The 15,005-nt window shown below is 39.1% G+C and overlaps 1 protein-coding gene across 1 annotated transcript in view; it reads right to left on the bottom strand.

The window, feature by feature from the left end:
* Positions 1 to 15,005, bottom strand: part of LOC132820597 (suppressor of tumorigenicity 14 protein-like) — a 55,165-nt gene that overhangs the window by 25,347 nt on the left and 14,813 nt on the right. The window contains exons 6-9 of the mRNA XM_060832802.1: positions 13,996 to 14,103; positions 13,092 to 13,208; positions 12,570 to 12,686; positions 4,684 to 4,867 (exon numbers count right to left, since the gene is read on the bottom strand). Coding sequence (XP_060688785.1) covers positions 4,684 to 4,867; positions 12,570 to 12,686; positions 13,092 to 13,208; positions 13,996 to 14,103 — 526 coding nt within the window. The remainder of the gene's footprint in view (positions 1 to 4,683; positions 4,868 to 12,569; positions 12,687 to 13,091; positions 13,209 to 13,995; positions 14,104 to 15,005) is intronic.

Below are 15,005 nucleotides of genomic sequence, written 5' to 3'. Positions count from 1 at the left end.
CTGCTTTCAGCACAGCCAACCCATTTTCACTTAGTAATGGTTGCAATTATCAACATTGCTCCGTCCCTGGCTCACCATTATCCATCCCTTTGTCTACCTAACTGCTGTTCTCTCTCTCTGGACTCCATCCTCACCTAGAATATACTTCGATCACCCGGTCCTCTCCCCATTCTCCACCTACTATCTTCAGCAAATATAGCACACTTTACCAGCTTAATTTTAGCAAGCAATTAAAGTAAATGATAAATTGTCCTTAATTATAAGATATCAGCACAGAGGTAAAGATATATCACTGCAATTGTATACAACCTTGGTAAGATCACATCTGAAGTATTATGTTTAATATTATTCTCTTTATCTATGAAATATGTACTTGCCAAAGAGAGTGACTTAAGGATGGTTCACCAACTTAGTTCCTGGGATGGATGGATGGATGGATGGATTGTCCAATGAGGATAACTAAATAGACTTGAAGTCATAGAATCATACAGCATGGAACCAGTCCCTTTGATCCAATGAGTCCACACTGACCATGTTCCCAAACTAAACTATTCCCACTTCCGTGCATTTGGCTCACAATTCCCCAAGCCTTTCCTATTCTTAAATTTATCCAAATGTATTTTTAAACAATGTAACTGCATTGACCATTTCCTCTGACATTCCACATATGAAACACTGTAAAAAAAGTTGCCTCTCACCTCCTTTATAAATCTTTCTCCTCTCATCTTAAAAATATGGCCCCTACTTTTGAACTCTAAGGAGAAAGTGAGGACTGCAAATGCTGGAGATCAGAGTCAAAGAGCGTGGTGCTGGAAAAGCACAGTAGGTCAGGCAGCAACCGTGCAGCAAGAGATTCGTCATTTTGGGCATAAGCCCTTCATCAGGAAGGTAGAGTGAGGGAGAACAAGGCTGAGAGATAAATAGGAGGATAGGGATGGGGCTGGGGTAGAAGGTAGCTGGGAAGGTGATAGGTAAATGTAGGTGGGGGGTGATGGTGAAGGTCGGAGGGGAGGGAAGAGCGGATAGGTGGGAAGGAAGGTGAATGGGTAGGACAGTTCAAGGAGACAGTGATGTGTTGGAGGGTTGAATTTGGGATGAGATAGGGTGAGGGGAGATGGGGGAACTGGTGAAATTGATGTTCATACTGTGTGGTTGAAGGGTCTCAAGGTGAAGGATGAGGTATTCTTCTTGCAGGTGTTGGATGGCTAGGAATTGACGGTGGAGAAGACTCAGAACTTGCATGTCCTTGGGAGAGTCGGAGGGTGAGTTGTAGTGGTCTGCCACAGGGTGGTGAGGTTTTTTTAATGCGTGTGTCCCAGAGATGTTTCCTGAAATGCTCCGTGAGTTGGCGTCCTGTCTCCCCAATGTAGAGGAGACCACATCAAGGGCAATGGACATAGTAGATGAGGTGTTTTGATGTGCAGGAAAATCTCTGCCAGATGTGAAAGGATCCTTTGGGGCCAAGGATGAAGGTGAGGGGAAAGATGTTGGTGCAGGTTTTACATCTCTTGCACCGGCAAGGAAGGTTCCTGGAATGGAGGTAGGTTCGTGGGGGGGCATGGATTTAACGAAGGAGTCTGCAGGGAATGGTATCTGCAGAAAGCTGATGGGGTGGAGGGAAATATATCTCTGGTGGTGGGGTCTGATTGTAGGTGATGGAAATGGCAGAGGATATTGCGCTGTATTCAGAGATTAGAGGGAAAGTGAGGAACAGGAAGGTTTTTTCCTTTTTTGCGGTTGAAGGGATCGGGTTCAAGGATGGAGGTGTGGGAAGTGGAGGTGGTGAGCTGGAGGGCATTGTTGACCATGGGAGAGGGGAAATTATGGTCCTCGAAAATAGGAGGCCATCAGGGATGTCCTGGAGTGGAATTGCTCCTCCTGGGAGCAGATATGGTGGAGGTGGAGGTGGAGGAATTGGGAATATGGAATAGCATTTTTATAGGAGGAGGGGTGGAGGAAGGTGTAGTCCAGTAACAGTGGGGGTAGGTGGGTTAGAGGTGGATGTCCGTGTTGAGCTGGTTGCCGGATATGAAGACGGAGAAGTCCAGAAAGAGGAGTGAAGGGTGTGAGATGGTCCAGGTGAACTTGAGTTCAGGGTGTTCATGATGTTGTTGAACTCTTTAACCTCCTCGTGGGAGCATGAGTTGGCACCAATACAGTCATCAGTGTACAAAGGTCAAGGTGGGGAATGTTGAACTCCCCCAACATAGGGAAAACACCCTTGCTTTTCACCTTATCTATGCCCCTCATGATTTTATAAATCTCTGTCAGGTCACCCTCTCAACCTCCCATGCTCCAGTGAACAAAGTCCCAACCTATCTTTATAACTCAAACCTTCTATTCCTGGCAACATCCTAGTAATTTTTTTCTGAACCCTTTCCAATTTAATAATATCCTTCCTAGAGCTGAGCGAACAGAATTGTACACAGTACTCCAGAAGAGGCTCACCAATGGCCTATACAACCTCAATATGACATCCCAACTCCCATACTGAAAGGTCTGAGCTGGAGTGACCTGGAACCAAAGGACAGATCTCTGAATTGGACTGAGATAAGGAGGAATTTGTTCACTCAGAGTGGCAAATCTTTGGAACTTTCTGTCCCAAAGGGCAGTCCTTGAGTATTTTCAAGATTGAGCTCAAAAGATTTCTACATCTTAAAACATCAAAGGATACAGGGGTACTGTGGAAAAAATGGTGTCAAAGTAGAAAATCAGCCTTGATCTCACCGAGTGCCAAAGCAAGCTTGAAGGGCTGAACAGTCTACTGTTGCTCCTATTTCTTATGTTCTTAAATTTCATTGAATTTTCATTGTGCTTATGATTAGTAAAACCTTTCTCAAAGTCCCTTTTGTATAAACTACTAGATTGTTTCTTATCAATAACTTCAACAGAAAGCATGGTGGCAGCTAAGTGCCTGGAGGCTAACAACTTTAAATTTCACTCTCCACTACATTTAAGGGTGAATTTTTTCACAAATGAGAGCTTCTCTTATTCTATTCACTGTTGATGATTTCATACAAATAGTTATATCTTTTTCTTAAACAATACAGAAGAAAATTGTTAAACCTTACATCATTGCCTTGGCATTGAGCTCTTGTGGTGCAGTGGTAGAGTCTCTACCTTGGGGGTAGAAACCTCAGTTTCAAGTTCCATTTCAGGCCTTGATGACTATGAACAGGGGCTCATAATGCAGCTATACAGGCAGATTTTCTCATGGATAGTTTCTGAAGGGTTAAAATTGAGCTGTATCAAAGCACCACCCACTATGATGATGTCATATGAATTTGAGTGCAGAAGAACTGAGGATCTTAAAGGAGTAAGACCTAACCTGTAGTCCACCTCAAAGTCCTGTAACAATGTCCATCATATCAATATAACCTGTAACTAGTTGCTAACTTATATTAAACAATATGTTAATTAATTACAGAAGAGACTCTTCTAGTTAGACCCAGGATGCGGTTTTCCTTGACCAAACCAAATAAAGCAGACCTTGTAATTTCCTAAACTTAAATAGGATAGTGATGGTGACCTTCATAAGCAGAAGCTGTTACAGTGTAGTGAGCTGCAATATGCACCATGGCAGGTGGTAAGAACAGGAGAATTTATTAGTCAGACAGTGCAATACAATAATCTCCCCATGTGAAAAGTTTCCATGCGTGCCGTGCCATGAGTAAATGCCATTCTTATTCAGGGGGATACACATTCCTCTAGTGTCCAATACCTGTTCCCAAAGGGTTTGCTCAGTGGTGCTGTTTTCCATTCATATATACAGAGCGAGCAGTTATCGGGTGTTATACATTTTTATATCTAGAGCCTTTCAAAATCTCAGAACATCTTAAAGGTGCTTTGAGATAAAATTCTTCAGAAATGTGGTCAAGATTGCATGTAGGAAATAAAATCTAAGTGTAGAAAAAGACCAATGCATTTTATATTTTTTTTCTGTTTAATAAATTTGGCTGAACATGACCTCTATGCTAATTGACAATATATTGGATCAAATACATCCAATGGGGATTGATACTCTTGCTTGTTATGATGCTTAAGAATAGTGATGAGGTATTAAAAGGACGAACAGACTTCATCAGGTCTCTAAAGGCAAAGTAAAATAACTTATACAGGTATGCTAAATCTAACAGCTGCAGGTTAACCCATTTCAGCGCAAAATACCTTTAACTATTCCGTAAGAATGTATACTATGTGACTAAAATTGTGAAAGCTTGTCTTGCCTTGGTATTGTCATTAATGACTACATTTTAACTTAATTATAATAGGCATGGTAAAGCTTCTGCAGCTTCTTAAAACTACCATATTTGATGCTTGCTAATATAGGAAGCTGCAGAAGTGAGACTCGTTTCTCTTTCATTCCATCTGACATTCAAGTCACATTCCCTTAAGTCTATGATACAAAGTAAATATAGAAACAGGGACATGAAGACTGGCAAAAGTTAATGAGTCAATAATGTATGAGTTAATAATGTAATCACATATTAACAGTGATTTGTTTAAAAGGAAAATCTTTTGCATGCTGGTTAAACCCATTTAAAACAACATTGATAAAACAGTGTCTTTGGTTTAGAGTTTACAAGTTTTATAAGCAAATGCACAAGTTTTAAACAAAGAAAAGTTGCTACACTGTGGTGCAGATATTTTTCTTTTTCTGGCGGTATCTAGATTGTCACTTACTTGTAGGGATACACATCGTGGAAACAATGTGAGACAGATAGAAGCCACCCAGCATTTATCAGCGTTGCACCACAAGTATGCCCTAAGGTATCAAAGTGGAGGCTGACTTGCCAGGGCCACTCACCAAGCTCCGCATCATTGCCATTGACGATTCGACTTTGAAGATAGGGTCGGTTTCCACAGTCTGCATAAAAAGAGAAGCTCCTTGTTGTATTAAATTACATTAACAGTTCCGAAACTTTAAACTTGATCAGATTGAAACATATTTGCAATTCTATTGTACAAATGTTTGTTTTGTGGTGGATGACCTGAATTGTGTTGTGTTTGATTAAATTGATAAGATTATCTTAAAAAGTTGATCATTTCTGTTTGATTAGTCCATCATAATAGTTAATTTATACCTGTAAATGTACAAATATGCTAGGCATTTCCTAGAATTACAATCTACAACATTATTATTGAAAAGTAGCTTGGAATATATTTAAACATAGCATCATCAGATATAATTGTCAAATTGTAACGAATGGCTCTGCATAAAAGCAAGGTATAATACATTGTCCATCGACTGCACAGTTTGGCCATAAGTTACTGCCATGACAGCAATTTGCAAATATTGGCTATGGTAACATATTTGAGAATAAGATATTTTGTCAGCCAAAATGAATTCAAAATGACATGCTTATATGAGCGACTAGTAACTATCTCCATTAAAGAAGTCTTTGGTGCTACGGGAATGCCATAACCAGGATGAAATTGAGTATAGAATATTTGGAAATACTAAGAACCAAATAAAACAGAGGAAAAAAATCCCAGACTTCTCCTTATCCTTGTAACTTGGAGTCAGATCTATATCATGAAGGAATGACTGCCCTTCTTTATGAGTATGGACACAGTTAAATCATTTAAGCAATCTCAATCTAACACTTTGTAAACATCATGACATAAAAAATGTTCATTACACAACTCTATAAAATACTTACTTGAATTTTAACTTTCAATGGTCAAATTTAATCACTCAGTTTCATAGATATAAATATAATCGATACAAATGATCTTGAATGTACACAAAGATATAGAATCATTGTCAGAATCATTGAGGCGTACAGAACAGCAAAAGTCACTTCAGCCAGTTGAGTCAGTCAAAAGCAACAACACGATTATTCTAATCCATTTTCTTTACACATGTAGTTGATTTTGCACAGGATAAGTTAGAAAGCACCATGTCTTCATAATAGGATACTACAACAAATATAGGACACAATTAATTATTTTACTGCTACAGTAAACTTGTATCAACAAGAAGTTTAATTATTGTAAAGATGGCTTGTTATTTCTTAATTGGCACATTCCCATTTTAACTGATGTTTAGATTCTCAAATTCTCTCCTATCCATTTTCTTTCCCTATAAGTGGTTCCATACCATTTAAGATTAGTCATTGACATGCATAAGCTCCATATTGTCAATATAGATTCAAAACTTACACCTCTCCATGTTAATACATTTCCTTGACATACAATGGTGCTCTGAATATTGGTTATCATTGTGCCACGTCTGAGTCTATTGTGCCACTCTTGTGCATTTCCTGTGGCCAGATAAGTGATTTTAGTTGGCAGCAAGCTTTCGATTCTCTCTTTTAAACCGTATATGACACACAATTTGCAAGGGTAAATTGTAATGGGATGAAAAGGCTATATGTCCTGAGTTGACAGTAATATACTTGTACCATACAAATTTCTGAACCCTTTCTGAATAAGAATACTTTGGTGTCAATGGCCAAGCTACTCTCTTAATGCACATCTTAGATACATACAAAGTTCTTGTTTTTGTTCCAAGCTGTAGACTGGCCTACATTCAAGTTGCAAACAGAATGGTCATTGTGCATTTTGTGACAGAGAAACTCACCTTGTGTCTGAAAAATCCAAATATGGCCTTCTCAGCTATTCCTGTTCAATACAGCTGACTAATGAAAGACAACGGTATCTCAGGCAATCTTGCAGCTAAGTCACACAGTGTGAAGAAAAGGGAAACTGCAAAATGATAACCCTATTAAACCTATCAATTATTTCTCGGGTTTAATTAGTTCTCAAGATCCTCAACCAAATTTTGTTCTACTAACTGAGATCTAACTCTAAGCAACTGGATTTTGTCCATTCTCCTCAACAACCTTTATTTTCCAGTGCTACTATGTCTTGGTTGATAAGCTGCTTCACTTCCCCCTTTTTCTACTCATAAATATTAAATACTCAGATCTCAGCACTTCGACATTACTTTTTCATTATGGCCACAACATCATATTCTGTTGAGACTATCTGCACTTCGCTCAACAACTTTATTTACCACACTTTACATATTTACATATCTATATTTAAAACTTGGTGTCTTTGCATTCCTTGTAATCCTTCTTATTCCTGATGAAGGGCTTATGCTCGAAACGTCGAATTCTCTATTCCTGAGATGCTGCCTAACCTGCTGTGCTTTGACCAGCAACACATTTGCAGCTGTAATCCTTCTTAGTCAAGGATGCTTAACTTTGGGCAGCTAGATTTGATCTAACCCTTGTGGCATGTGGTATGCCCCAAAACACAATGATGTCCTCAGCAATGAGTGAGGACTTCATTTCCCTGGGAAATCTGCAGTTGTCGTTCCTACTACCACTCCTATGGGCAGATGCATCTGTGAAAAGCCATTTGGTCAAGACAAGGTCAGGTTACTTTTTCCTCTTATTGCATCATTAATCAGCAGCCATAAGATGAATTCTGATAGCTATATCTTCAGGAATTTGCCAGTTGAATCATTCGTGTTGCTACAGAATCATTATTGGTTATGGATATTAAAGTCCTCATCCAAAGTACACCTGTGCCTTTGCGCCTTTCTGTGCTTTTTCTTAATGGCGTTTCAATATGAGTTGCAAATTAAAGAGGACAGTTAGTAGCAATCAGTTGGAAGGTGCCTTGACCACATCTGACCTGATGTGGAGGCTGCATGAAGTCTGTATTAATACTGAGGATGTGAAACATTATTCCCTCTCAACTACAGGTCAAACTTCCACCATATCTGGTAGGGTGATATTGCCAATGTGACAGAATCTATCCGGGGATACTGACAGTCAGAGACATTGAGTATGATTATGTCGGGAAGTTTATGGACCAGTCTATGAGGCAGCAATTCCCCAGATGTTAGTGAGGAGGACTTCACAGGATCAACTCAGAAGGGTGTGCCTTTGCTTTTTCTGCTTAGAGGCTAATGATAATTGTCACCTGTTTTTATTGTTATAGAACACAGCTATTTACTACCACTGAGTGTTTAAGCTATTACAGAGGATAATTAAGAGACAACCATATTACTGTAGCTCTGGAGTCTCTGACCATGCTGAGTAAAAGTGGGAGATTTTCTCCTTCAAGGAGGGACATGGTGCACCAGATTTCTTTAAATCTAAAGCTAGATTTTATTTTAATTGATTGAATTGCAATTCTGCAGTCTCTGTGGCAGGAAATGAACTCATTTCTTTCCAAGTATTTGGAAAATAAGTCATGTATTTAGCCATATGTCTAGTGTTAATAATGACAGTGGGAACTGGCCTCATTCCCGTTACTACAGGTCAGCACTTCAGCAATTCTTACAGCCTCTTGGAGCATAAATTGCTCAACTGCTGTAATAGCCTGCTTCCTCCTGAGCACAGAGTTCCACACCCATGATAGCAGCAGTCTAAATATGTATGGCAGTAACTGTGGAACTCACAACCTCCAACTGATTCAGGCATTGGTACCATGAGATGCAGAAGCAGAACAGGCCATTCAGCCCATCAAGTCTGCACGACCATTCAACGTCTGACCTGACAATCCTCAATTCCACTTTCCAGCCTTTTCCCCCATTACCGTTGATTCCCTTACCGATTAGAAATTTGTCTAGTTCAGCCTTGAATATGCTTAATGATCCAGCCTCAACAACACTGCAATAAAGAATTCCACAAATTCACAACCCCTTGTCAGAAGGAATTCCTCTCCATCTTTCTCCTAATTGATTATTCTTAGATTATGCCTTATAGTCTTAGGCTCTCCAATAAGGGGAAAATATCCATTTAATCTGTTAAGGCCCCTAAGGTTCTTAAATATTTCAACAAAGTTGTCTTTCATTCTTCTAAACCCAATGAATACAGGCTCAATGTACTCAACATCTCCTCTTAAGAAAATCCTTCTATATCCAGGATCAACCCAGTGAATCTTCTCTGGACTGCTTCTAATGCCTAAACTGACAGAGCTTTTACAGCATGAAAAAGGCCCTTCAGCTCATCATGTCTACACCGGTCATTAAACATCAATCTATTTTAATTCAATTTTCCAGCACTGTCCGTTAGCTTGTATGTTATGGTGTCTCAAACGTTCATCTAAATATTTCTTACATGTGTGGAGGGTTCCCACCTTTACCAATATTTTAGGTAATGAGTTCCAGCTACTCACCACCCTCTGGGTGAAAAAAGTTTTCCATTTAATCTCCTGCTGCTTGCCTTAAAACTGTGTCTGTAATTATTGACTACTTCATCTAGTCTCCCTTTATAGAGGAAACATCCTACTGCATCTCCTCTGCACCCACTTTTAAGTACAATCACATCCTCCCTATGGTATGGTGACCAGAACTGCTCACAGTACTCCAGCTCTGGCTTAAATAATGTTATATACAGCTCCATCATAATCTCTTTACTCTTGCATTTGATGCCACTATACTTGTCCTCAGATAAGGGCCCAAAACTGTTCACCATATGCAAGCTGTAGTCTGACTAGTGCCTTGTTATAGTTCTTGCAAGATTTCCTTATTTTTATACTCCATTTCCTTTGGAATAAAGGCCAAATTTCCATTTGTCTTCCCAATGATCTGTGAACTTGGATGCTAGCTGTTTTGCAATTTATGCATGAGCACTCCAAATGTTGCTTTTGGCAGCATTTCTCCATTTAAATAATATTCTCCTCATCGATTTTTCCTGTCAGTATGCATGACTTCATATTTTCCCATATTATTTTCCAAGATTTGTCAAATCACTTAACCTGCCTATATCTCTGTACAGGCTCATTGAGTCACTCTCACTACTTGCGTTCCTACCTATTTTTACATCATCTGCAAACTTGGCTATAGTTCGTGCATTTTCATCATTCAAGTCATTAATATATTTTGTAAAGAACCAAGTCATATTCCAGCCATGCTGCAGTGAAAACTGAGACAGCACCACTAACACATGGGTCATGAGTTAACTACCTGGGATCTCATAGAATTGGCCAGCATTTCCACAGTAGAAATGATTGACTTTATAATCTGAGCAATGATCTCTTCCATATTGGAGGTAGGATTGTTCTCGTCATTGACAGGTGGTTACCAATGCTATGAAATTGCGAAGGATCTCCAGAGAACAAATCATCTGAATCTGAATACATGCAGAAGGATTGGGTTGCATGATTGAAGTGTTTGGAAAGTAAAAGAGGTATCATAGAGTCTCTACAATGTGGAAGGAGGGCAGTTGGCCCATTGAGTCTGCACCAACCGTCCAAAGAGCATCCCACTCAGACCCATGCCCCTACTCTTTCCCTGTAACCCTGCATTTCCCATGGCCAATCCACTTAACCTGCATATAGAGTCATAGAGATGTACAACACGGGAACTGACCATTTGGTCCAACTTGTCCATGCTGATCAGATATCCAAACCCAATCTAGTCCCATCTGCCAGCATCCTGCCCATTTCCCTCCAAACCCTTCCTATTCATATATCCATCCAAATGCCTTTTAAAATGTTGAAATTCTACCAGCCCCATCCACTTCCTCTGACAGCCCTTTACTTACACACACACACACACACACACACACACACACACACACACACACACACACACACACACCACCCTCTGCGAGAAAAAGTTGCCCCTTAGGTCTCTTTTATATCTTTCCCCTCTCACCCTAAACCCATGCTCTCGAGTTCTGGACTCTCCCACCCCAGGGAAAAGGCCTTGTCTCTTTACTCTATCTATGCCTCTCATGATTTTATAAACCTGTATAAGGTCATCCCTCAGCCTCCAACGCTCCAAGGCAAACAGCCCCAGCCTACTCAACCTCTCTCTGTAGCTCAAATCCTCAACATCTTTCACATAGCAGGGAGACCAGAGTTGCACACAATATTCCAAAAGTCGCCTAACCAATGTCCTGTACAGCCGCAACATAACTTCTTAGCTCCTGTAAAGGAAAGCATACCAAACATCTTGTTCATTATCCTTTCTACATGTGAGTCTACTTTCAAGGAGCTATGAACCTGCACTCCAAGGTCTTTGTTCGGCAACACTCCCTTGGGATTTACTATTACATGTGTAAGTCCTGCTAAGATTTGCTTTCCTAAAATGCAACACCTCACATTTGTCTGAATTAAACTTCATCTGCCACTCCTCAGCCCATTGACCCATCCAATCAAGATCCAATTGTAATTGAAGGTTTGTTACCCTTGTTTGGACTGTGAGAGAAAACTGGAGCACCCAGAGGAAACCCACATAAACACTGGGAGAAAATACAAACTCCATCTAGACAGTTGCCCGAGGTTGGAATCAAACCCACATTCCTGGCACTATGAGGTAGCAGTGCTAACCACTGAGCCACCACAGTGCCCATAGTCACACAATCTTTAGCTTTCACTTGATGTCACACTTCAGTACAAGGATGATGAGGAAGTTCAAGAGAGGCATGAGACTGACCATTATCCTCAAAAGCTTCTGTCAGATCAGATGGCTGCATTTCCTTTCGTCATACTACACACAAGGTCACCTCTTCCAGGATCCTTGGGATGGATCTGTGGATTCTCACCCACCCACCCAACCAGTGATCACCTGTGTGTTAGGAGCAATGTTGTGGATGAGAGGGTAAGGAGTATCAACAACAGTGTGAAATTGTCCCTGGGATTCTAATGCTGGCAACATTTGAAAAAATATGTGGTTGAGGTCGAGTATAACTGTGAGATTGTTAGGGTGGCCAGGGAGTGCTGCTGGCTGAATGAAAGGCACATAATACATTGAGCAGAGCAAATCATTATTGATGTAATGACCATGAGATGCACATGAGGATGCATTTACTCACCTTACATGCCCTTGTGAGATCACTATTTTCTGGTTGTTTCTTGATTGCTTCTTTCCAACCCAAGGAAACACTGTTTCATAATAATTTTCCATTAGCCATGATTTCATATATACTGCTTTCCTTTAAGAGACAGGGAGCCTTTAAGAGGATCAGGCTGGTGGCAGTACTTTGTCACAGAACAGCACCATTTGGCCCCTGTTGTGCGTCGAGGCCAAGGGTAACATGGAGAACAACCAACCAGCTTGTGAACTGCTCAGCTTTACCCCAGCAGCAGTCAAGTAAAGTAAGTAGATAAAAATCTGCCCAGCCTGATTTTGAATTGGTGGGAATGTTACGAATCACAATTGCTACTCAGTGCAGAAGAAATTGTAGCCTGTAGCATTTTCCTAATACATTAGTGAGACATTACCAGAACAGGGAAGCAGCCACTAATAGTAAATAGATGTAAAAAAAATCATGTCATCTTGCTTCTTTTTTATTAGATTACATAAGGCAAGTGTTGTGGAGAGAGATGTTTCCATGAATGTCAAAATACTATTAAAGGTACAAGACAGAAGCTACCAATATTATTTTTACCCACTTAATATTCAGTAGATTGTGTGAAATTGTTAATTTAATAGCATACAGGGCAAATCTGGCATTTTTAATGCACGCATAAAATACTTCCTGGCTTCCAATAATCCTGTAACTGCTGTATTCTTCACTTCTAAGACTATCCTAAGCCTCAGATCAAAAAGTGTTGTCAAACCATAAAAAGTTACCCTCTCCTGCTCTTCTACTTACCACAGTTGGATTCATCACTACGGTCTAAACAATCGGTTACACCATCACATTCTGCATTGGGTTTAGCAATGCATTTTTCATTGGCACATTTGTAAGTGTTGGTAGTGCATTTGATGTCTAACAAATACAAAAGCACAGAAAAACAGGGTTAAGAGCGCAGTGGTTTGAAAATGCAGAGTTCAATTAGCAAAATTCAAACAAACAAGTTTATTACCAATTAATAAGGTTCTATTGTTGGCAATGTTAGACAATAAATGGTTGATGCGTTCATCTTCACTTGTGTTGTAATTTGCGGCTGACTCTGTCCATTTAAAATGACTAAGGGATCTACTAAAATAATAAACAAAGATATGTCTGGAAATATGTTGAGTGCTCATCTGATAATATTGACATCAGTATTTTCTAAAAATGTAAACTAGACTCCTTAAAGGGCTCTATAGCCAATGAAATACTTGTAAAATGTGATCACATTCCTGGAAACACGAGAGCTTAATTTAATAGGTCAAAGCAAATTGTATCCACCTGTTTTTTCACAATCATTCTCATCACTGTGATCAGGACAGTCAACATTTCCATCACATATGGCACTAATGGACAAGCAGTTATTCTTCTGGCAGTTGAAGAACCCAGCTGGGCAATCTGAAAGTGGGACAGAAAAGATGCAATAATTTGTCATGAAATATTTGTAGAACTAGTTGAAGATTCTTTGGTTGTTACACTTAATTTCAAGAGAATGTAACAGTGCATTCAGTGCCGAATTTGATATCTTCAGTTTGAATCCATTTTCATAGAAAAATATTGATCACTGTATGTCGCAAACTTAAATCTGAAATAATGAGCAAACAGGTTTCACGGCAATACTGACTTACAGAACACTGAACCTGAAATTTCTTACATCCAATCCCATTATCAACTACACTGATAACTCAGTGGGTTAAATTAAACTGGTGAAATGCTAGATTAATTTGGCAAATATCCTGTTGTGAAGTACTGAACCAAGCAAAAGAAGTTCTCCCCTGTACAAGACTGGGATTGTATGGAAAAATCTAAATGCAATAGCAGCAGCAATAGGAATGACATGGTTGAGCACAATATTCTCAAATCAGAAAGATTAGTAAAAGTCAGTCATTGTTTTTCCTCCTGATTACTACCTAATAACTCTTGCTAGAAAATTGTACGTGCACATATCTGATGAGAAGTGGATCATGTTGGCTCTATTGCAAACCTATCCCTTTTACATTTTAATAGCTTGAATTGCCTGTGGAAAATATCTATTTGGACAAAATACAAAAGAAGTGCACTGCTGAAGGAACTGTGCTTATAATTATTCAATAAATTCCAAAGAAAATGTTTGAGCTTCTTTGAAATAAGCTAACACCAATTTTATACTATTTGTTTTTTACATAATCAAAATACAAGTTCTTACCACAGTTGCTTTCATCGCTCATATCTTCACAGTCATCAACTCCATCACAGACCCAGATCAAAGGCTTACACATATTATTAAAGCATCTAAACTGCTCTGCTGTGCACACTAGAAATGGATCCAATAAAGAAAGAATTAGATTAATGCATCAATTGGCCACAAAACTTCGGTTCTTATGACTATGTCTTACAGAATAGAAAGGAAAGCAGCTTAATTATAACAAGTTAACAAGGTATTGTTTTGCACTGCCAAAAGTGTAGACAAATGACTTCTTAATTTTGAACTAGAATTCAACAAACCAATTAGAAGTTTCTTTTTCTTAAAATAAAGGGCCATAGCTTATCTAGAATTTGAGAAGGGATAAAATCAGGCATCTCACAAAAGGGTTTGTTAAAAAATTAGGACATTAAATGAGGAAACTTCACAATGCTGGTATAAGATTTGTTGACAGAAAGAACAGAATAAAAGTAAATGTGTGATTTAGAATTGAAAATGACATATTCCAGAAATCAATTCTGGCTGCAATTTGTTCTGGCTATCCGTTGATATGTTGGACAAGTCGGAACCCAGAATGAATGCAACTGGATAGGTCACAAGGTGAATTTTTGCAATTTCTTACAGCTGTGGATAATCACTCAATATATTCAGGTGAGCTGCCAATGTTCTTTAATGCAAGTTTATTACACAGAAAAAGAAGTTTAACATATGAGCCAGTTTTAAAAAGACTTTGATATAAATATCCGTTATAGTCCAACAGGTTTATTTGGAAGCACTAGCTTTCGAAGCACTGCCCCTTTATGCATCTCAAAAGTTAATGCTTCCAAATAAACCTGTTGGATTATAACCTGGTGTTGTGTGATTTTTAACTTTGTGCAACCCAGTCCAACACCAGCACCTCAAAATCATTGATATAAACAGCAAAATAAAGTTGCAATCTGTTGTCTAGCCATATCTTTTACAGATATCAATGCCACAGAAATATTTTTCCGATCTCAACTCTTTCATTTCTT

The sequence above is a fragment of the Hemiscyllium ocellatum genome, chromosome 12 (assembly GCF_020745735.1).
Source record: "Hemiscyllium ocellatum isolate sHemOce1 chromosome 12, sHemOce1.pat.X.cur, whole genome shotgun sequence".
In the NCBI taxonomy this organism is placed as follows: domain Eukaryota; kingdom Metazoa; phylum Chordata; class Chondrichthyes; order Orectolobiformes; family Hemiscylliidae; genus Hemiscyllium; species Hemiscyllium ocellatum.
This window is presented reverse-complemented; position numbering and strand designations above follow the sequence as displayed.